The 25,784-nt window shown below is 34.1% G+C and overlaps 1 protein-coding gene across 1 annotated transcript; it reads right to left on the reverse strand.

The window, feature by feature from the left end:
• Positions 1 to 459: 459 nt before the first annotated feature.
• On the reverse strand, positions 460 to 22,023 carry LOC138710024 (protein FAM98A-like). Its single transcript, XM_069840686.1, has 2 exons — positions 21,937 to 22,023; positions 460 to 2,044 (listed from the first exon to the last, which is right to left on the reverse strand). The coding sequence occupies exon 2, from the start codon at positions 2,030 to 2,032 to the stop codon at positions 1,316 to 1,318; it is 717 nt and encodes a 238-aa protein (XP_069696787.1). The 5' UTR covers positions 2,033 to 2,044; positions 21,937 to 22,023; the 3' UTR covers positions 460 to 1,315.
• Between the last annotated feature and the right edge of the window lie 3,761 nt (positions 22,024 to 25,784).

A 25,784-nucleotide genomic window follows, 5' to 3' on the forward strand; every position in this document is an offset into this window, starting at 1 on the left:
GGATTTATATATCGAATATCTCTACCCATTTTGACTTCAGATACCGTTTTGCGTTTTCGATAAAATGGCATGTTTACTTTTCTGAGTAATAGCAAATATAATTTTTAATCGTTTGCATGGACTGCTTCGAACTCTTTCACTTTTTCGTAATGTGTTACTAGAAAGAAACTTGTAAAGTCATATTTTAATATGGACTTCTAGTATCATTAATTCGAACTAAGAATCTGATTATAATATCGTGTATGTAAGTTTAAAATTTTGTAATTTTTGACTCCTGAATAATGTCTAAGTTTCTATATTTTACTAGGAGTAACGTAGTATAAGTTAGTCTACTTCATTTAAGAATATTTCACTTTAATGACAAGATTGAGATTGTTCGAAGATTAATAATAATAATAATAATAATAATAATAATAATAATAATAGTTTTAGGCTTGGCAAACAACTTTAATAACAATATAACAACATATGTAACAACATTTAATAATAACAATTATAGCATACAAGTAAGTTTACAACAAGCAACAATAATCACTGAAGTGTTGAAAATGTGAAGAATTATTTGGCAACACAAGAAAGAGATGGCTGTCGTTTTTATGAGATATGAATAGGGCCTATACTAACTAAGATTTGCGATCAGTAAACTTTTACAGAACTGACTGAATCATGCTTAGGAAAAAGTTGCGAAAGAAACTAAACAAAAGAACAGAACCAAGTTACTTTTCATGCATTGTCCTTCACAGTTTCAAGACTAATTTTAGCCCTTCAGATTAAATACCTTTAATCGAGGAAGTTCAGGTACGTTTTCAATTCACAAACAATTTGGACAAATTCGAGGTCTTCATAGGTTGCTTGTATTACTGCAGCAACTTTAGAGATAAATATCGGCAGAATATTTCTGTAAATCTTTCATATTATTCATTTGTAGAAATGAAGTTTGAGTGAAAATTATTAAGAGGTGCATTTACAGTATTTTTTTTTGGTTGAAGTTTTTATTAATATGAATTAACAGATGCAGCTGCTATTTAGTTTGTACCATGCCAATCTGCCATAAAGATCTCAATTTAATGATATTTGTTTTCCCCCTACTTTTTAAGAATACTCTTAATGCTATTCATGACTGCGATGCCGAAATGTAATCTTTAAAAATTACAAGTGAGTTTAGTGCTAGCCAGCCGCGAAGCTTTCACAAATGCAGACATGTCTTGTCCTTAGTAGGTCGACCTGAACTGTCCATATAGATATGAATCCTAATAGGAAATGAGATGAGATTTCCCTCGCGTAATTAATTAACAATGTTTGGAGTGTGAGATATTCAGTGGTGATAGTCTCCGTGATATCCGCCTTCGCCGGAAGTGTAATGAGCGCTGTGGTGCTCGCCGTCGTGATGGTGGCCTCCGTCGCCAGCAGTGTAGTGCTTAGCGTGGCGACCATCAGAACCACCCTCGTAACCACCGTAGTGGTGGCCGCCATCAATGAGGGCTGCAGAGTAGTGACCTTCCCCTTCGGTTCCCGCTCCCTCATGTACATCATAGTGCTCCTCATTCTCGGTACCGGCACCCTCGTACTCGACAGCGTGGCCCCCGTCGTCCGATCCGCCGGAGTGAGCACCTTCGTAATGGCCGCCACCGCTGTGGCCGTCCTTGTAGGAGCTGCTATGGTGATGCTGACCCCCGGTCTCACCGCCGTTGGCCTTACCAAAGCTGGAATGGTTCTCAAAGCCATAAGAATCGCCGTCTTTTTTGTGGTAGCTGTCGAATTTCTGGTAGCCGTTGTCGCCCTTGCTGTTCTTAGTGCGGAGGTATCCCACGTCTCCATGATCCCCGTGGGAGGCATGAGAACCGTGATGTCCTCCGGTGCCTTCAGCCTGCAGGTCGAAGCTCGGTGGAGGCAGAGCCCTAACTTCGCGCACGGTAGACTCCACAAGCTGGGTGTCTTCTTCAGCAGAATTGTCAGCTGCGGGGTAGGAATATGCTAGCCCGGCGAGCAGCAACGCTCCAAGGAAACACCATCTCAGAGAGAAGGTCGCCATGGCAATTCTGGCCTTTCAAAGAAAGAAAAATCAGTCATGGAATATCTATGAAAATGTAAACAACAGGCAGTGCAGAATTGTTTTCATTGTTGATGAAATTATTAAGACACGATATTTACGGTTAGAACTAGCATTCGAAATAATACTTCTCCTAAATTTTTGTGCAGATCTTACTCATTCTTACTTCAATATTAAGGTATAACCTTAGAATCATTGTTTTCCAATATCTGGTCCAGTAAAGGTGCAGAATATCATACAAACTTCAGTGGGAGAGATTGGACTTAATTTTTCTTTTAATTTCATTTGTACACAAAGGTATTCCGAAGTATTTAATGAAAAACTGTATTTAAATAATAGTACATTATGCAACGAGCCTAAAATGGCAGTAATTAAGACGCGAGTATGTTTGTTTATGAAACGATCGCTTGCGCTCGTTTCATAATTTTCATACGAGCGTCTTAATTACCATTATAGGCAAGTTTCATACGACTTTTTATGCTCGACAATATTTCTAACTTGAAATTATTCATAAGTTTCCATGTCATGCTTATGTAAGTGACAAACGGAACTGACCTGAATTGTGAGATTTACGCAGACGCAAAAGTGTTGATTTTTTTCCGAGGCACGAATGTCATTGACCTTGATATAACCTAGAGAACATTAGTCTTGATATAACCTGGAAACTGATTTAGAATTGAAAAACGAGGTAAATTGAATTTATTTGAATACTATTTACAATGAACTCTAATTATTATAGTAACAGAACATAACCTTCTGCGAAAGTATTGGATTTCAAGCCTCCGTGACTTTTCGGTAATAGTCTTTCGATTGCATTTCGGAGAATAATCGATACTTGCGGGTTTATAACGGTACAAAGGTGATTTGTCATTGGCTGAACAACTGAATTATAATGAATAGGTGTACTTTAATGAGGTGCAATAAAGGGCTACTACCAGGTGTATAATTACTACATTTCAGCATGGTCGAGCATAAAATATTTTAAAATTTGGGTTGAAAAAATACGAATGTATTCCAGTTACGTCTGTCATTTTTCAGCCTCGCATTGTGTCATTTATATGCACACCAAGGGCTCATTGTCTTCCTCTAACCTTTATACACTAGCAGTTTACAAGCAACATGATACAATTTATTTTTTACTACTTCGTCTGGATGATTCTTACTAAAGTACGGTGCATTTAAATTTCTCTTTATATCCAGTTTGTGCCGCTGCGTATTTATCTGTACTTTTCCTAATACAAAGTTATGGATTTTGCAATATCAAACACATGTTTATGACACATTGCGTGTAATGGTTGTTTTGTAATATTGAACTTTGATCACCAGATGTATTGTTAGTTAATGATTTTTATTAAAAGGATCTGTTATCGATTCCTAATAACGCACTTTATTTGAATAATTTCAATAACTTGATTAATTTACAGGGAATTATACCTGAAAGCTTGATTTGCATAACGCACTTTATTGTTGATGAAAGACATGACGGCGTTGAAACAGATTTGTTTAAAAATTTCAGCTTTCCCAGAAATTGTACCTAACCATTTATAAGATGTGAAAATTGCTAACAGAATAATGTTAAAAGTGTCATTGTATAAACCATACTGTATGCAGTTAGAAGTGATTCATCTCTTTTATGTTCTCTTCACTTCACTCCAAAGGAGTAGGCCTATATCACCCACAGCTGTCTAAAATGAGCCCGAGTGGACCCACTCACATTATTGTAGTCATGATGACAAGAAACAGCCTCTTTCTAATCGTACGTAGTTTGAAAGAGACATAAAGTTAATTAAATAAATTAAGAAATGAAATTATTAATTAAATTGATAAATTCGTAAAGTAAATGAACAAAGTAAACACTTCACCTTTGGAAGACATGACAATATTTCTGTTATTAACTTATCATTGTTATTATTATTATTATTATTATTATTATTATTATTATTATTATTATTATTATTGTTATTACTAGCACTAGCCATACCCGTGCGCTTCGCTGCACATGTTAGATATATCTATATAGTAATTACATAATTAAAATAGGACATTTGGTCCAGGGAACATCCGTGTTTCATAGAAATTATTTGAAATTGTATTTAAATAATCAAATTACTATCATTTTGATCCAGAGAGCACTCATTTGTTGCAAGGATAATCCCTTAACATGTTTCTTAATTGTTATTATGTGCAAATAATTCAAATAGGATCATTTGGTACAGAGAACATCCGTTTTTGGTGCAAGGAAAATTCGTTTAACATTTTTTAAAATTAGTCTTGACTGCATCCTTTAACAAATCACTCCAAATTAATGTCAGTATAGAGTGGATTGTGTACGAAGATTTTTTTATGTTGACCTCACTGTGCATCTCTTTTGTTGAGTTTATTTATACATGCTTTAACATTTGTGATCATGTCGCGTGTTTAGAATGTGTGGCTATACCAGTAGGCAGTTTCTACTCTTGTTGAGTTCCTGTTTCTAGAGTTTGTTTTAGATGGCTTGTGTTCATGTAACTGATTATAGATTTTGATTAATGTTTATCGTATTGGTAATTGAGGGAGTGATGAATCATGACATGTAAATTTCTAATTTGGCATTTGCCTTTATGACTAAGGAAAAACCATGAAAAATCCGAGTCAGATTAGTCAGCCATAGAGTTTGAACCCACGACCTTCCGAATGCGAGTCTAAATTTTACCGTCTGAAGCAACTCACTCGGTTGTGCATCATTGTTTATGTAAATAAAGGAAATGAATATGAATGTGAAACATAAATATTATTTAAAGAAATACAGGAAACGAATATGGGTAAATTATGAGCGCAGGAACGCCATTTCGTTACACTATATAAAATAACTCAGCTCCAGTGAGCTCAATGGTAAAATAATAATTTTTACCCCATACTATGTGCTATATTTTTGGTCCAGTAAAAATACTCATCTTACGACAAAACTCTTAAAAACACTGTTATGTTCTGTGGACAAAGAGAAACTAAAGTTTATACAATTAGAGTATTTTATGTGGATCAAATAAAGTCTAAATAATAAAGTTATACAATATTTCGACAAAATATCAATTTTTCTGTGCGTAAGGATCTGTTTTAATCTTACCTTAGTCCTCATATAGCATTACGTTTATCTAGAGGAACTACAATTTCAAATAGTGAGGGAATTAACGAGATCGTTTAAGTAGCTTCTGAGATTACATCATACAAACACTCAAACATTCTCTGTATATTAATATTGATAAACATTTATATACTCCCGTCATAGAATACAAATCCGTATAAAAATAGTGTTAAATGAATATTCTCCGGTTGTGTGCAAGGCCGCCTTAAATAGCGGAGTCATTTGTTTCCATTTCATTATAACGCAGCGGTGATAAAACGTATTCTTATTTTAAAACTCGTGTATCTCGTTAAATGTCAGTCTTATCAAAATTTTCCATACAGTAAAACTTATTGGAAATAGTGTTCAAAGAAATGTTTGTTATATAATATTTTTCACGAAAATCGATAATAAACGAGATATATCGATTTATTTAATTCAGATCCCCTTATATCCCTTTAAGTAAAGTATTTGAACTCCATATAGACTAACATCTAAGTTAGAAAGAACTTAACATATATTTCAATTTTCACAGAAATCGGTTCAGCCATTATGCGTGAAAAGGCAACAAACATCCAAACAGACAGACAGATAGACAGACAGACATAGAAACACAAATTTCAAAAATACTATTTCTGGTCTCAGGATGTAAATAATACATGTTAACATCAATTATTTCAGAAGAAGCGAAAATTACCAGAAAAATTTTTGGTTACAGATTTATTATTACTATAGATTAATTATTATTACTACTAGTAGTAATAGTAGTAGCAGCAGCAGTAGTATTTTTACTGTTACATATTATTTAATGTAGAACAACTTATTAGAGAAAGAAATTATTATACGGAGTGTCCCAAATTGATGTTTACAATCTTTAGAATACCATTTCACAGCAAAGAAATGAGATAGAATTAGTGTGATTTTTGCGGTTTATGATTCAGAAGGCAGTAGAAAGTATGGAAATATGTTCATTTGTTTATAAACAAACATGACGGTGAAATTATCGTTCGATGAATGTAAGTGGATACTAAAATGTTATTGGAAAGTGGAGAATTTTGTTGAGGTTCAACGATGTTGGAGGGTTGAATTTGGAACAACAACCACCAACAAGGTTAACTATCATAAGAATCCGAGACAAGTTTGAATTCGACGGAACGGTGCAAGATGTGTTGAAAGGGTGGTGCGGAAGAAAGAGAAGTTCCACCAATAACGAGATTGTCGATGCAGTCATGCAGGCTTTGCACAATCCCCAAAGAGGCAATGTTCTCGTGAGTTTTGTATCAGCAAATCCAGTGTTCATCGAATTTTGTGTCCACACCTCTGGAGTAACGGTTAGCGCGTCTAGCCGCGAAACCAGGTGGTCCGGGTTCGATTCCCGGTAGGGACAATTTACCTGGTTGATGTTTTTCCCGGGTTTTACCTCAATCAAATATGAGCGAATGCTGGGTAACTTTCGGTGTTGGACCCCGGGCTCATTTCACCGGCATTATCACCTTCATATCATTCAGACGCTAAATAACCTAAGCTGTTGATAAAGCATCGTAAAATAACCTACTAAAATAAAAAATCGAATTTTGCGAGCTCAAAAATGGAAGTCTTACATTCCGCGACTTGTCCACACACTAAATAAGGACGACCCAGATAGGCGACTGGAGGTTTGTGAGTGGTTTTGGAATATATGTGATGAAAGGAAACATTTTCAAGACTTAATTGTTTGATCAGATGAAGCCACATTTAAACTTAATGGCACAATTAACCGGCACAATTGTTTGTACTGGGCTAACGAAAATCTTTCAAGAAAATGCCGTCAATCTTCCAGGAGTAACAGTATGGTGTGGTCTGTCTTCCAGAAGAATAAGTGGGCCGTACTTCTTCGAAGGGACTGTCACGGGTGAGAAATATCAGCAAATGTTGGAAACCATTATTTCACGTCTTAATGACCTTTTTGAGAATCAAAATGTGTTTTACTTTCACTTTTATGTCAATGTGAGGAATTTTCTCGATCGCACACTCAATCAGAGATGAATAAGACGAAGAGGAAGTGCTGCGGAGTTCCCGTCTCGATCTCCGGATTTAACCCCTCCAGCTATAAAAGACACAGTATACGCCACAAAACTACAAACATTGTAGGAACCGAAAGTTCAGATTGAACATGCCTGTAATGATATTCCATTAGCAACAATCCAGTAGACTTTTCGCTCTGTTGTATGTCGTTGTTGGGAGTGTACTATGGCGGAAGAGGATCATTTTGAAGATGTACGGGCTTAAGAAATACAAAACCGCAAAGATTGTATTTCTGTCTCATCTTGTTGCTGAGAAATATTCTTTCAAAATGTGTATACATCAATTTGGGACAGTCTGTATTTATATAGCTTACTTTAATCAGTTTTCAAAATGAGAAATGGAGGTGGGAACTAGTGATAGAATGAGAATAATTCGAATTTTGAATTTAATAGTGCAAAATTGGAATATCATTCACCAGAATATTACATATCCTGTTCAAGATACGTTATACTATGTAGCAGGAGCTTACATGGGGAGCATTCAAAATTACAAATAATGTCTTAGAAATTCGAAATATTTTTCGAGAAAATCAACCAGGAAATCAAGAATGGTCTATATCTGCAGTTCTGAATGTAAAGAAGAATGTTATTTTAGAAATAAAATAGAGAAGAGAAAAACGATATAGAAGCCAGAAAGCCTATCATAAAAGAATTCGAATGGATATTTTGAGATTGACAACTCATCAGAAAATGAAGACAGAAGGCCAGAGGAGGAATGAATGTATTACCCGGCCTGAGAGACTAAGATACTTCAGACAAAGAATAATAATTGTATTGAATTATAATACTATTTCAACGATATAAAACTGCTGCATTGTGGAGATAATAATAATAATCATTATTATTATCATCATAGTAATATTACAATTGTTTCAAAATCCACCCGGTCATATAGTTGTTGAAGGTTATTTCTCAAAAAGAACATGAGTAGTAAAATTTGCTGGATTCCAAGTTTGTGAACATAATACAACGCAAGAACACAATACAAAAAACACGACAGACAGAAGACAATGGACAAACATTCTACTTCCATTCCAGGAATCGAGTCCATATCCGACCGTAGCTGGAAATATTAGCGTTTGGATATAGTCGAGAGCTTCTTTAGGACAATAATAACGCAAATGATAGCGATTAATTTAATTAATTCTTTTTAATGATACTTTCAATCCTCAGAGCATATGCAAAGACATTGAGATGCTATGATGAGAGTAGAACAAGGATGCAATGAGAATAACTAGGGAAGCAAATACATTCCGAGATAAGCTTTAATACGGGCACTTTAGTTGCTGTAGGACTTACAGGACGTTTTCGAAATCTACTCTCTTCTGAAATTGAGTTGGGTGATTACTAATAGTGAAATAAAGGGATGTCCTTTCATTTTCGACTGAATAAAACATTTTCGTCGCTCTCAAATGTTACGTCAGTCTCTGAATTTAGCTCGAATTTCCTTCTGATATCGTCCTCTAGATGAGCCGAAGAGTTGAAAATAATTATCTTCCACTACGTAACTAAGGCAAGTATGTCCAGACGATCAAGTATTCTGTTATGCTCGTGGCAGGTGAAATTCTAACGCAATAATAATATTGCCCTACGCTATTTTGTCAGTGGAAGAAACTTTTTCGTCGATGCAAAATTTCCAGGTTGCTTTTGCTTAATGCTGCACTTCCTAATATCCTTCAGAAATCATCCAGTGGGCGAAATAAGGTCTATGTTCTGGCAGTTAACCGTTCAGTGATGCCACGAAATCTGTAATAACATATTGAAATCACCTTCCATTATTACGCGAGCCAAAGGATGCCTTATTGTCGCTTTCTACAAACATTAATTGGCTACCTACATCAGCCGATAATCGAGTGACGTCGATTTCCTTGGTCGAAGAATGTTCCTTATTTGTAAAGCGCATATTCATTCTCTATGTATAGGGTTCCCATACGTTCCACAGAATATGTGGTCGTTACTTTTATCGCTAATGTGTCCCGTTGTCCCAAAAAAATGTCGGGACATGATTTTGTCCGGGATTAAAAAATTAGTGACTGAAAAAACAAAATTGGCAATAACAACTCTTATTTTAATATAAATATGTCTCCATCATTGTTGGTGATATTGGAATTCGCTGCATTGATAAAATTGTGACACTGAATGTATGAAATAATATTCTTAAAATAGCTCGTACTTAAAGATTAAAGATTTAAAGATTTATTTATTTAACCTGGTAGAGATAAGGCCGTCAGGCCTTCTCTGCCCCTCTACCAGGGGTTACAACTATAACATGAACAATAAGATTACAATTAATATTAAATTTACAATTACAATTACAATAAAAATTAAAGTACGACAAGAATACCTGATTAATGAAAGCTAGACACTTTATCATAGAAGTTAAGAACGAAGAATATTTTTGTATTTACTAAATTACAAATTAAACCTACAATAACAAAATTCTATAGTGATGAAATTACTGGATATTGAGATATTTTGTGGTAGATTAAAAGAACTATTTACAAGAAACCATGTCTGAACGAGTCTCAATTACTGACCAAGTGCCTAGTAAGTTTGCGTTTGAATTGAATTTTATTTCGACAGTCCCTGATGCTAGCAGGTAACGAATTCCAGAGTCTTGGCAGGGCTATTGTGAAAGAGAATGAGTATGAGGAGGTGCGATGGGATGGTATTGTTAGTATTGTTTCATGGCGAGAGCGTGTGTTCAGATTGTGGTGGGAAGAAAGGTAAGTGAAGCGAGACGACAGATACGAAGGAATAGAAGAGTTCAAGATTTCGAAGAGAAAGAGAAGTGAATGTAAATTTCTTTTCTTATCTAGTTTAAGCCAACCTATTGCTTCCAGGGATGGGGTAATATGATCATATTTACGAACATTGCTTACAAAACGTACACACAAATTATGAGCACGTTGAAGTTTCATTTTGTTGTCGCTGGAAAGGTCAGTCAGTAAAATGTCAGCATAGTCAAAATAGGGAAATACAAGGGTCTGCACAAGGGACTTTTTAAGCAAGAGGGAAGATGAACATTTATCCTTTTTAGCACATGAATAATAGAATATACTTTTCTGCAGGTTTCTGTGATTTGCATGTCCCAGTTGAGATTATTATCCATACTGTGATGCAAGACCTCTGATTGAGGTTCTGGCTGAAACATCTCACTTGACGATATTTGTCAGAGGATGTGCATGCAAATTAAGTCTGTTTAGTGAAATACGTTACTAGTCAACGATGTATGCAATGGAGGGGAAAAGAAACTGGCCACTCTAAGTCATTATCTCCTAGCTCAGTTTTCTCATGAGTGAAGCCTTAGTCATGTCACTTCTGAGATTCGAACTGTTCACTAAACATTCATACTACTGTATGAAGGAAATTGCTATCAGATCAAACATTGTTGAATCTCATTTGTTTCATGGGATCGCGGCAAGAAAGTGCCAAGCCACATTTTTGGCCAAATTGAACTAATCATGCCATCCCATGGGAAATAATATATTTAAAATTATGATGTCAAGAGTTTCTGCAGAAAACCTAACAGATGGTCTATTATCCGTTGTATGTTCTTGCCCTAATACTTCATGCATCTTCTGTAACGGCAAGACAATGTCGAGCAACAAAGGTAGTTTGGAGAGAATGGTGCACAGGAGAAAGCTGAAGTATTGTAATGAATCAAATGATGAAGGCAGTGATTCCAGCTCTATTCTGAATATTTGTCACTTTCTGAAAAAGAATTAACATCAAAAACTGAAATACAGTTAAATGTTGCTTGGCATTATATTGCCCTCAAAGTGTTAAATGTAGATGTATTGATTGGACAAAGTGTGCATTTCATTTCAAAAAACATGTTTCTAATTGCTTTTTCATTATTTATTTAAAGTGATGATACTGTCCATTAACGTCTAACGTTTTGTTCATTTTAATACCTTATGTGAGTCAAGATGTTCTTAAATTTAAAATGCTGTGCATGGTGTCGCAGACAGAATGCTGTACGTTGAACAAGAGAACGATGGACATCTTCCCAATGTTTTGTAAACCCCGTTGTTTGCCCAACACTGTGATGTTTTTGTTTTTTCCCTATCTCAAATATTATAATATTTATGGGGGTTTAATGTTTGAACTGACTTCTGAAATACCCTATATTTTAGGTTATTGTTTGTCTTTTGTGAAGTTACGAAATTAATATAAAGTATTTTTGTCTTAAAAATGGTGAATAATAGTTGAAAATATAACATTTCTAATGTAAATAAAACTACACACTATATAATTAGTAATTGTTTTGGCCAAGATAATGTCAAGCCACAGAACAGTATTCATATAAATATAAATTTTTAATATAACATAATAAAAAATATGTACAATATATTTCACATTTTAATTAAAAATATATCAAGGAAATTCATTATACATGTAGAATCAAAATTTAACTTTTTCTGTGATTTGAGGATTTGATCAAACATTCAACTTGCCTTATTCCAAAAGTGTAAAAATGTGGCTTGGCATTTTCTTGCCGGGACCCCGTCAAGTATAAAAAAATGATGTGAATTCCGAAGAAGGTAATGATTCAAAGAAATTCTTATATCAAAACATTTACAGGGAGTCTGGATGGATATATTCAAAAGTACTGATGAAAAACCCTCAAATTAAAAATGCCATTTTTATCACTGGCACAAATGCAAATGTTGAAGCATTGTTCTCACTGTGAGCTGGTGAGAAACACAGGTTGAACATGAAGACAGTAAAATAAATTCTTAATTTGAAATCGTTTTTCAGTGACGATTGTGTTGCATTTCATTACGTAATGATTCAGAACAAATAGTTGATAAAAGGAATTCATTCTTCCGAGAAGTATTGTACAACTGATTTGGTTTATAACAGCGTATTCTCAGGAGTAAGGAAGTAAAAATATTGAATCGATTTTGTTAAATTTATTCCTTAAGTACTTTATTTTCTATAATTTAACGCGATGTAATTGTATTGTTTTAATCTGTTCAAAGAGAAAATGGTTAAGCGCGATGGAAAATATACATCAACGTTCAATTTTTAAATTCAGTACTAAATCCCCCGTATTTTTCTGCTGCTTCTGGGAACCTTATGTACGCATAAGCTGATACGTTCATATGAATAAAATCAATTTTGGTTGTATTAGTTGATACGCGTTGTGTGAAACGTTCCTTTAACTATAAATCACAATTTTGATATGTAGGGATAATAATCAAAATTCAAATAAAAATGACTTCATAATTGCATTAAGTTTTATTGTTCTACGTTCGAATATAGCGAAACATTAAGTGAAATGGAGACAGGGAATAGTAGATCTATTTCATGAGGTATAATTAATCAACTATAAATCTTAAAATCTCTACTTCTCCCTCTGTTTTAGGGATTAGAAAATATATGCGATGAGACACACATCATTGTGATGAGAATTAATGAAGATAAATGACTGGGAAACGTGGGATGAAACTCGGCAACCGCACAACACAGATTTTATATACTAATGGATGCAGCGTGATAATTGGTTGTCTCGGAGTTATCACGCAAGGCACAAGAAATCTGACACCTCCTGTCTTTTTGTTTGCCTCCATACAGGATGGAGGGTGACTGTGCTGTGGGACTCATAACATCTGCGAACTGACGATTTAAGGTTATTCCTGGAACTGGGCCGAACTGACATGCTGATCACGTGATCAGCTTTTGGTCAATTTCACAAATGGAACAGAGTTTTTCTATTACAGTAAAATATTAATTTTACACGATATATATATTTTTTTCTCTCTCTCTCTCTCTTTTCTCTCCTATTCACTTTACTAAGTTCATATCTAAACTTTTACTGTCCAGAAGTTTTGTAAGTGTCAAAATTGGTTAAGATTTGAGTAAGCGTTATAAGTATCAAGTGAGCTTTTAGTGCTTTTTTCAGCTTAGTGCCAAAGGTGATTTAATGTGTTCTATAGTCTTCATTTGTGTTGCATTTTTGTCATTTTCACGTTGTGATTTTGTATTGTGCTCCTATTTTGGATTTGTAACTATTATTGTTTAATAATTGTGATGTTTGATTTCTTTTGTATTGGCGTGTTATTTTGTATTTTTTGTGTTGTTTGTGCTGTGTTCTGCATTTGTTTATTTGTGTAAATTGTGTTTGTTCGCCGTTGTACTACAAACATTACCACCGGTTGAATAATTTCAAGGAAAAATTGTTCCGGAGCCGGGTATCGATCCCGGGACCCTTCGATTAGCGCGCGAACGCTCTACCGACTTAGCTACCCCAGGAACTATACACGACACCGTCACAATTTTTTACTTTTATATCCACAAACTCAAATGAGCTGACAAGACGCCAGAACTCAACTATGAGTGCACACAATACTGTGTGACTTAATTTGTTAACGTACCTCCAGTAACGAATACTACCTGAAAGCCAGATTTGTATATTACTACCGGTTGTCAGTTCGTGATGTAACAAATAAATTGTTCAATTAAAGATTTTTTTACTGTAAAATTGCAGGACCTTCTTGTCTCGGGGTCAGCTTGACGCCGAACCCACAACTCAGATAATAATATATCATATTGATAAGGTATGGCTTCCACACTGTACCTTTCCTGTTGTGTGCACCACGGCGATCATTTAATTCAATTTTTAGATTTATTTCTTGATAGGAGGACCATCCAGAAAATAAGTTTCCTTGTTGCCGTTTACAAAAAAAGACACAATTTCATGTAAAGATTTATCGGAAGAGATACAACAAATGTTGAGCTATTTTTCAACATATTCCCCACCGGAATTGAGACATTTGTCATAACGTAGAATCAACTTTTGTATCCTTGTGTCGAAGTAGAAGTGTGCCGCCTGGGATCGGAACCAGTGTGTGACACCGTCTACATCTCTCTATTGGTCTCACGGTGTAACAAACGTCTCAGTTTCGGTGAAGAATATGTTGGAAATTGCTCAACAATATCAGTACCTGCTTTAATAAATCTTTCCATGAAATTGTGTTTTCTTTCTGTAAACGGCTACTGGGAAACTTACTTTCTGGACACGTATCATATATTTACTAATATATTTTTATAAAATAATGATTCCGTATATTCTGTTTCTTTCGACCATCACTTTTGAAACCCCAGTAATGCGAGGTCAGCTCAACTGTGTACTTGCCTTTTAAGACAGCACACTAGAACAGACAAATATTCGTGTCGCAGAAAGGACCCAAAATCGTCGCTTTTCAGTAACGTCTAACTTATTCGACTTCATCATTTCGCACAACACAGCCGGAATTGTGACTTTAAACATCTTGATTTTTAGGGTTAATTTATTAGTACTTGCACTACAAGAATTTAGACATTTCTGGTATTAGTTTCAGTATTTTGCTTTCAAAAAAGTATTCCTTGAGCCATTTTAAAGCTAGGAAAATAATTCCGAGGAATAAATTAGAACTTTTTGTGGTCTCGAGCATTCCACTTCTGACTAATGTGTGAGGTAATAGTGAAACTGGTAATAGTCTACCCATTATTAGCTTTATTCTTTACATAGAAAGAAAGCAGCGTTTGGGATTCCACTTTCCTGTAAGGGAGAGTCGGGTAGTATCGGACATCGGGTAATATCGGACAGTGAGTTTCTTTCATCTACCACACGATGATAGTACCTGATTGACATGGTTACGTTTCTGTGATGTCGCATAGAGAAACGTAACCATGTCATTCTGGTACTACCATATGGTGGTAGATGAAAGAAACGCACTGTCCGATATTACCCGATGTCCGATACTACCCGACTCTCCCCTATAGTTACTTTTATTCTATTCGAAGTTTTGTATCTGAATTCATAACATAATTATAAATGAAGATTTTTTTAGAAAAAGGATATGCCTTCAAGTATTTATTTAATAAGAAACACTCTCATTACTTCATAACCATAAAACTTTGCATCTACATAGCCGGTTCAAACAATGTAAAATTACTGGAGATAGACGTATCTGAAATTATAAACATAAAATATGATGCACACACTAACATACAGTTCGATTTCCTTCACATTAAGATATATTTTCGAGCAGAACTCCTGGAGGTCAGGGTTCCCCAGATAAAGTTTCTCTGTCATTAATATGTAATCAACACATAATCAGTCCATATTATTTCAGTATGCCGTTAAGAAAGAATGATTCCTTCTCGATAAAATCTATGTATCGGAAAATATTGTTTTATTAATATACTCGTATATTTAATATTAAGAGCTTACTTCTGAAAATAAAATATTGGAACTACATACAAATAAAATATGGAAGGCTAAAGAAACAAATGGATAAACGTTGTTTATAAGGTAATTCCGGGAGAGATGCCCCACGGGGAGAGTTGCCCCACCCTCCTTTTCTCCTTATCTGAAAACCTCTAAGGAATCGACCTTAGAACCATTTGTTTAATTCGTATATGACCCTCGAAGGCAAGCAGTGTAATCTTTGTGACGGTTTTTTTGTGTGTGAAAAGTGAATAGAAAAAGGAAATGCTGTTTTTCGTAAGCTTTGTTATAATATTTATAATTTTTCAAAATTCGTAATTGGGATAATGGGTATGTGTATGTTGCTTAATCCAATATATTTGACAAGTACATGCATTGTACTCCATTCTAAAAAAAAAATTTAGTAATTGTCCATTACGGTTGCCCTTAAATACATAAGGCGTAATGGTCATGCTAAAGGGAGAGATGACCCACCTGTTTGAGGGAGAGACGCCCCATGTACTTAAGAATGATATTACCGTACATAACTAATTATTATTAGTGTCCTTGCTGAATTTATTGGAATTTCAATTGAATTATTATATTGGAATAGAATTATTATATACTGTATTAGAGGCCAATAATTTTAAAGGATGACCAAAACTTGCTAGAGGATCACATTTTTTCAAGAGGTGTCCAAAGTTGAAATCCATGAACATATTAAGGAATACCGGTATTCTAAATTTGTTGCAGCGACATTTTCAATAGGTGCCCAAAGTTGAGGGCCTTCAAAATTTTAAGGGATGTCCAAAGTTATGTTTGAAAAAGACGTTTCACGACCAAACGTTAGTCAATGCAATCCCAGAGATTTCTTCAAACTTACTGTAACTTTTTGGGGAATTGGGAATTAATGAAGCATCGCACTGTTATGGAATTATTTAGAGAACAATCCACCGACTGAAATCTAGTGGAGTATTCAGGAAATATCCAATGGCTGCAATTCTTCCTAGAGCGAAACCTTCAGTTACCTGTCAGGCAGTCAGAAGGATCATCCATCTCTTTGAAGAGTTCAAGGTATGTCGAGACAAGAAGTCAAGCAGTATTTTGACCTACTGGAAACAACTCTATGTGAAGGCAATTTGTAGGAAAGCCACATAAAATAGAGGAAAGTGGCATCCAACTAAACAAAATTACAAGGAAAATTGGTTGAGAAAAAGGGATTCAAAGATGTTGAAGTCTAACTTCAAGCGAGAAAGGTGGAAGTGATTCTGTCATAATATGTTGCAATTCGGAGGGAACATTTCTTCCACCGGCAATGTTTGAGACGAAAAATGGAAGTTTTTTTGACGGATTCCTAGCAGAAACGGGGGTTTATATGAATCCAAAATCGTCCTATGTTCCATCACAATTATTTATGAAGCGATTGAAGGAAAATTTTACTCCAAGAAAGAATCCTGGCAAGATTTCCTTAATTTTGGATGAACATTCAGCACATTTAGATAACATGAAATGCTAGAATGAGGATAATGAATCACAATTGTTTGCCTACCAAGCTATGCAACTCAGGCACTTCAATCTCTTGATTGCTCACATTTTAAGTCTCTCAAGCATTATTTCAAGAAGAGAAACACGGCAATGGATGGCTTATAAAAAGCAAGCCTGATTATCCATCAAGAAAGCTGCGTTGGTAGTAATAGAGAGGTCATTTGGATTTCGAGCCAGAGGTTTCGATCCTTTCAATCCAGATGCAGTTCCTGAGCACCTCTTCAGTATTTATGATGCATCAATCAACAATACAGCTGTAAGAATTCCTTTCTGTGCCTCTTCAGGAAATCTCAAAGAAAAGAAAACTTTATCGGCTACAAGTTCTAATGATAACGGGATAATAAGTTGTAATTTCGGCTCAAGGGCCACAATGGCAAATTCAGCGACAGCGACTCCTTTCAAATCCCTTCATGAATTAAACTATGTGCCAGCAATATCTTTTGCTGTGAACAAAAGAAAGCGATCGGTAGAACGCGTTACAGGTGGAGATAAAAATGGAAACACCATCCTTGAAAGCCTCCCAGTTCCAAAAAGCTTAAAGTCAAATTCTTCAAAATCTAAATCTAGTAGATATAGAAGACACTTTTGGAGAAAATATGAAGAGAGTGTCGTCAAATGAAACAAAGTAGATAGTTCCTACTTTGTTGAGTACCTTGAAAATTTTATCAAATGAAGGAAGTTGTTGATTGGATTCAGTGACTTTCCTGCAAGAAGTTGCACAGCATGTGGGCTAAGTGCCATATGTGTGGTCGCACTGAAAAATGAGCTCAGAAAATGAACTTATTGGAAAAATAAAATAAGCAACATTATTTAGAGTGTTATTTATCAAATTAATAGTTTAATTTGGGAATTACCACAGCGGGGCATCTCTCCCCTATATGTGTGTATATTACAGTGATGTCGTATCTGATTAATTTTTATTTTGCCACTTGTTGTGTACGAATTATCGATTGTTTCATATTTTACATAAACCTTTAATGTATGTCACATGCTATAACACATGAATAAAGTATCTGCTTTGGTTTGTTTAATTTTTAAACGATAAAAACCTTAAGTGGGGCAACTCTCCCGGAATTACCTTAAAATAACTTTTAGAGATTGATAGTTTTGTCTATGGTAATGAGCTACGAAATAAAATATAACAAATCTGCATAATTTTGAAGTTTTTTTTTTCTAAGATTACACTTTGTAAGTTCTCTCTCTCTCTCTCTCTCTCTCTCTCTCTCTCTTGTACGAAGGGGGGGACCCGAAGGCTTACACTGCAGCCTGAAGCTTATTGTGATTACCACTCCTATTCTGGAATGATTGGGTAGCCGAACGGCCGTGCTCTTGTACAAGTACAGCACCCCGCAACTTTGAACTTAATCCAAGCTATCGTATGGATGATAATGATGATATATGAATTAATGATTGCGAAATGAATCCGAGGTCCAACGCCGAAAGTTACCAAGCAGTTCTGCTTCAATTCTTTGAGGGGAAAACTCCGGAAAAACCCCCAACCAAATAACTTGTCCCAACCAGGATTTGAATCCGAGCCCGCTAACTGTTACTCCATAGCGGTGGACTTTGTCAGTTAATATTGTTTTGCACTATGAAAAGGCGCTCCACATCACATTATGTAATGGGAACATGCTTGTATTGAGCTACATTTTGTGGTTTATATTTGCTGGTATTTCACTACTGTTAATTTCCAGCATCTTACTAACTAGATAGGGTGGAATGGGGGATTAGATTTTTCAAGTGTCCTGAAAAAACATCTCTAAAACGTTCTTATAATGACTGAATATCCCTGTCCAATGGTAATAATATAAATATTAACTGAGATGTGCAAATCGTGCAAAATATGAAAAGAAATACGAATACTTTTATGAAATATGAGACTTATTTTTCCGTTAATTTCATTCTAAATATCATGAATAGTAGAAATCCTTGTTCCCAAAGATTTAGATATGATGAAAATTCATATTTCGCCTGACAAAATAAATAATAATAGGAAAGAAAGTAAAAAATGATCAAGAAGTGAGAGCCGATTGCTGATGGAAAAGAATCATGTCACGAAAATAGAAAAAAAAATTAAGAGCAGAAAAGCAGATTGGTTGAGGAGGAACAAATAATATTAAGCCATTCCAGGTAAATTTGGAAATCAAATGAACAGGTATTTTTGAAAAATACTTTATTATTATTAGTGTAAGACATAGGTAAGACTCTAAATTTAGATATCCTAATGTTTTATTTTCAAAAGGAAAATATTTTACAACTTTTATGGGCATTGAATCTAAATGTTCTTGCCTAGGTAATAGGGGCTTGCAGTACTTCCTCATAGAGAGTTCATCTGTTACTTGGTGTTTTGCAGGGAGTTATTGTTGAAGAAATATTTTGAAAGCTTGCACTGTTAATTCCAGAGCTCCACGATCATTGAACTTTTATTCTGTACTATATTCTTTTTGCCATTTATTTTAAGTAGTTAGGGTTAATAACAATTAGCAATCCTACAGTTCAAGTCACTATTTTGACTTAGAAATATTACAGTTGTTCTGAAACTAGAAAAATGAAGAACATTAACGCATCTGTAACATCCATATGTGTGTGACATCAGTGACATGAAAGAAACAGCCAAAAAATATTTACGATTATGTTTTTGTGAACTAATTGCATGCCATGAGATTTGCATAACTTTGACATGGACTCTGTGAGAATGAATATTTTTTTTGCTTGACGTAGAGATCTGTGTTTTACAATATTTGTTAATAAAGTGTAAAGTGAGTTCATAAATCTTGTAATATCCGTGACGGCTTTATTTTCTGCAATAATAATAAATATATTCAGACAATTTTTTTCTTCTATAAACTGATGCTGATCTTCTAAATTGATTCTAATAATAAAAGTTGACAAAAGTAATTTCATTCTCAATATATATTGTTTCAAAATAGTAAAAATGTAACATCCGTGACAACTAGAATGGGTTATTAATTACAAGAATAAAATAAGAAAAATTTCTATTATTACGAAAACATGCTAGAAAATGCGTATTAAGAAGATTATAGTGGCAGAAAATAAGAAACATAACATAATGAGATAGATTTAAATAAAAGAAAGAAAATAATGACAGAAATATGTAAACAATAATGATGTTTAAGATGATGTTCTGTAGTGAAGATGGTACGTGTAATGACTGTGATGAAGGTGTTATCCCATTTGGAGCTTAGTCTGATAATATTTACTTCAATCTGAAAGCTAGGAGTCCCCTACCAGATAGATGCTATGGGTATTGAGGTAGAGAACTTGGTTCCATATAATGTTTAGGTTTCCGTTAACATTAATACAGCTGTACTATCACAATATGACTTATTATCATTTATTAGAAGCCTCTTTAGATTAAAAGAGGCGTTAAATGAAAACTGCTGACGATTAGAGATAAATTCTTGCAGTTTTTTAAATCTTATTAAGAAATCACACAATTAAAGTCAGTTAATTTTATTTCTATCAGCTCAGGACTCAGTTTTGAGGCCGTCATTATTTCTTCATTATATCAATAACATTCCTTAATTTATTACTGATGGAATAAATATTTGTGTATGCAGACGACACGTCTACAATTGTCTCAGCACGAAGTTTTCAGGAATTAGTGACTAAATATGAAATTTACCACCAATTTAAAATTAGATGCTTTAGTAATAAATTAAATGGGTATTAAATGGATTAGTGTCCTTAAAAGAAAGTTTAAATTTCCATGTTATGAGTTCCATTAAAAAATGAATTTAAGTTTCGCTCTGATAGTATTGTAAGTGGTCAAAAATACTCTATGTTAAATGTCTTGGTTTGTGTGTTGATAAACGGATTGCAACGAGCTAGTAGAATTTGTAGCAAAACAAATAATTTAACATGTTTTGCCTTTTTACGTTTAAGAGAATATTTTAAGTAAAACGGATTTCGTCTGAACTTACAATTCCTTAGTTTTCTTGTACTGAAGTTATGGACTATTTTTATGTGGTGGTAATGTTGATATGAATAGAATGTTTGTATCTCAGAAATGTATAATTAGAGAAATCTGCAAACTTAATAATAAGAATTATCAAAATACTAACTGTTCCTAGTATATATTTATAAAATATTAATTCTAATAAAACAAAATGAACTTAAATCATTTAAATATAAATATTTCTATAATTATGATACTCGTTTTGGAAATTAAAAATCTTCCGGCTTGAGAAACAAAAGATGTGCAAATATAAGACATTTTCAATATTTGCTGGCATTAGGTTTTATAAGAAATTTCCAAACGCTGCACTGAATAAATGTAAAACTGCAATTGAAAACGTTTTGATTTAAAAATGCTGTGATTACATATTGGAATTTTTAGATCGTGCATTTTATAGCCATGTTACCCTTTTAGTTACAATGTCTACATTATATTAATTGCTCATATTAAAAATGAAATGAATATGAATATGGTGGTAGTGGTTACGATAATGATTTTTGTTTTCCCATAATTTTAAACGAGTGTAACAATAATACCGCTACATACGAGACTCCATTCTGCATGAAGTCTTACCTTTCACTTATTTCATTTTCACAATATGAGCTGAATTCACGTCGTTTTAATAGTTTGTAATTAAAACACTTTCAGCCTTATTGCTAAATATGTTTCACAGCAAAGTACTTCAACATGACACGTCTTCTTTAACGTAAACTTGTTTATAGCCTAGTTATCGAATGTCGAAATTATGACAGACTGAAGAAAACGAAACAAAAGCATGGTAATAGCTTTCTAAGCCGATAATTAACTTGATCTGAATAAAAATGAGAAAGCTTTGAGATCTCAAATGCGCAATGTTGGAACATAATTATTGTAGAAATACGAAACTTTGTGAAGCAATACTGAGTTGTTTTGTGGAGCAGTTTTATTTTTTCGCTTACCGTTTTTATTCTTTTCACCTACATACGTACGTCCTACAGTAAAATCCGTATATACAGATACCTGAGTAACACGTAGAAGAGCGTCTTGTTGCTTCTATATCGCTGAAAGTTTGCTGTGTGCTGTTTAGCATGCATTCCACAGGGTTTTATAAACCAGAGTAGGCCACGGTTTTCTCTCTCTTTCTGTTTCTCAGCTACGTTCAACAGAACGTAAACCAACAAGAGAATGGAACAACCTATAAGCGGAAGGGTGGAGCAAGTACATGGAGATTAATATGTTTTCTGTTACCATACCTCGTTTCTTCCTTTTTTCTCTCTGTTTCCTTATTTCTCTATTTTTTCTCCTCCATCACCCCCCTGCTATGCAGAAATTTGTCTCGCTTACGGTAGGCGGTGTTGTGCATTTCGTTTTTCATTTGTCTCTAGAAACTGATTAAACGTTAAAAAACTGTTGATGTAGAGTTGCTTAGCAACCGTGTGATCACTCACGCCTAAGTGATCATGAGGAACGATCCCCGCCTTCAAAGATCCAGGAACCTACGGTCGTTCCCCCCACTCCCGCAGCTTTCATGGTCTCGATTCGAAGTCGTTTGTAATCTGAAATAAATTATGCAACACTGACAACGCTGTTTACAAATGTGACCACAAGAGTGGAAGTATAATAATGTTAGCATTGTGTGTTGTAAAACATTACATTATCTGTTTTCTCTTTTAACAAAATAATGTGTTGTGAGAATTCAATTTAATCAGCCATACATGTCTAACGGTTTTCTCATTCAACAATGAAGGCGGAAAAATAAGAACAGGGCTTCTGTTTTTGTCTGCTGTGCTTTCATTTATTACAACTCTTTCAACCACAGCACAAATATATCTCTATCTGCCAGAATAGTTATCTCTGACAAATGTTTCTTACATAAAAATTTCGGTCGAATTTACATTTAAGGAAATTAATGGAAGGACACAAAACTGAGCACTGAAAATAATTTAGATAAAATTGAATAACTGTCACAGAATTTAGGACAACTTGGATATGAAAAATAATGGTACAACTAGAATAGAAATTAAAAAAAATGTAATCAGAGCTGTAAACAGTATTACTGAAAAGCTAAGTTCTTTATTATGGAACTATGTCATGGAACTGAAAAATAATTATCTGAATCTTTTGGTAGACGCAGTGAGACGAAATGTGGAATTCCATGATTTGAGAGACGAAGTTGGTGATGGTACTGATAGACAATTGCGAAAGAAGAAAATTACCTTAGGACGTTATAAATTCCTTAATAAGAAGAAATTTATTTCATCAGTAAAATAAATTTTATTCTTGAAGGTAGTCCTCAATATCAAGTTACATTTTCACTTACTGCTTTCCAGCAAATATTTAAGTTATAATGTATAATTTTATTAACATATACTCTTACCTCATTATACATACTTTTATTTTTTCTGTATTGATTCTGTGGAGTCTTTTTCCTTACGAATAAATCATATATTAATAATTACTCACTAACGGAGAATAGTAGCCTATATTGTAAAAAAGTTTATAACATTATACTTTATCGCAGAAGTCAATGTTTAGGAAATTATCGAAGCTCGTTTCCTAATTTTGACGTGTGCAATAACTTTATAACATTATATTTGTGTTTAATATGCTTTTTACGATATTGTATGTATTCATTTACACTGCAAGTGGGCAAGCACCCGGTGGCAGTGGTATATACAATATTAACAATACACAGTTAAAATGACAAGCTATACACAATAAAATTTACAATACATAATACAATTTACAACACATATACAATTTTATACACAATACAATAAGAATACACAATACAATTTAACACAATAATAATAAAACATAAAATAAAACACCTAATTTTACAACACAACCTACATAATTATGTATAGGTCCTACATAAGTTTTAATAGTCTTTCACTTTACTCTCATCTCATTCCCTGTAGTGGCACTATGACGCATTTCACTGACACTTTAGCACACATTTCACTGACACTCTGTAACACATTTCACTGACACTATAGAACACATTTCATTGACGCTATAAATTATCACTGATCGGAACTGTTCACTGCACTGTAAAACCATAACTTCACTGACTCACCTCGCTTCACTGATACAACAGTTCAAATAAGTTAAATAATTGCATTCTTATGCATACTTATAAACAGAACTACATTTAAACTAAACATTTCTAGTCTAAGGCCCTCTTACACGCTATTTTTAAATAATTTACAATTCAAACCAAGGAAGTAAACTCGTCAGGCTAGATAAATACATGCCACCTTAAAAAAATTAAATGTTGAATGTCACCTTAATTTTAATTTTCACTTTATACACAACTCTTTAAATTATTCTTGAATCTCCTTAAGGAAGGACAGCCCTCAAAGACCGCTGCAGGTAGGTCATTCCAGTCATTTATAGTTCTATTTAAAAATGAGAATTTACCTACATCCGTTTTCTGTTTCCTACATTTGATTTTAAAATCATGATCGTTCCTACCATAGTACGTTGGCTTTTCTAACCGAGCCGTTATGTCTACCCATGCTTTCTGACCTAGATGTGCTCTATACAATGATGTTATTCTAGTTTTCCTACGTCTGTTTTCCAAAGTTTCCCATTTAAGCTCTTTTATCGTATCGTTCCCATCTTCTCTTTTACCTTTAACAAATTTAGCTGCCCTATACTGTATTCTTTCTAAGGAATTTATCTGATATATTCTATAGGGATCCCAACACGTAGTTCCGTATTCCATTAACGGTCGCACTAATGTTAGATATGCTATTTCCCTCGATTTGGGGCTAGCCTTTCTCAAGATTCTCATAATAAAGTGAAGTGCCCTCCATGCTTTGCCTGTAACGTTATCAACATGCTCTCCCCAAGAAAGTTTGGAGTTTAAATACACTCCTAGGTATTTACAAATACACTCCTAGGTATTTAAAAAAACTATTATTAAATAAGTAACATATCGCATCTTGGCAGGAAGACTGTAACAACTCAAGAAACCTGTTAATAAAACTCGCTTCAAGGTTTGATTCCAGTCACAAAATACCATATAAATCATACAAGAAAATGTATTCTTTGCCTGGGAAAAATACAGAATTCAAATAAAACTTTATTTCTGACTACAGATGACACTATTAGCTTCAAGAATACATGAAAATCTGAAAAATATCACTTTGGCGTTGTTACAGTCTTCTTGCTTAGGCGTAGTGATGGGTAGTTTCATCTCTTGATCTATCAAGAAAGCGGTTGCTATGACAACAATAATATATTAAATATTTTTTTGCGGGGAAAATCGTTTCGTAACATTAAATTTATGGCACAAATTATGCCGTCATAATAAAATCGTGACTTTTAGTTGGCATGGTAACATTTTACGGTATCAATACAATGATGTGGAATATTATGAACGACTTTTTCTAACAATGAAGAAAACTGTTTATAATGATGTTGCACAAAAAATTATTTCATATGACTAATTCCCATTATTATAATGAATTATATTGTTTAAGCTCGAATTATAAAAACACTTATGGCCGGTTTTTCAAGTATTGTTAGAAAATTTAACGATTGTTAAACTCTAAACAGTTTGTTAATTAATAAAATTGTATGTTTTCAATACCAGTTTGGTTTAACAGATTGTTAACAGTTTGTTAATTTTAAATGTAGGATTTCGGGTAGTTAACTCGTTTAACAGTTAGTTTAATCCACAGCTGTTCGAACAGAAGTTGCGAAATTAATATTTTGCGTCTCTCTTTAGGGAATGTTTAGCATATGACTGGTAATATAATATTTAGAAAATACTTTGGACTGTTTAAATACATCAGTGTTACTTTATTTCTTTCGTATTTCGTATCCACAATAGCGATGAGGAAATATAACCTTACTTT

This window comes from Periplaneta americana, chromosome 12 (assembly GCF_040183065.1).
Source record: "Periplaneta americana isolate PAMFEO1 chromosome 12, P.americana_PAMFEO1_priV1, whole genome shotgun sequence".
In the NCBI taxonomy this organism is placed as follows: Eukaryota; Metazoa; Arthropoda; class Insecta; order Blattodea; family Blattidae; genus Periplaneta; species Periplaneta americana.

Coding starts and splice junctions, on each gene's coding strand:
- LOC138710024 (XM_069840686.1), bottom strand. CDS start 2,032: ATGGCGACCTTCTCTCTGAGATGGTGTTTCCTTGGAGCGTTGCTGCTC.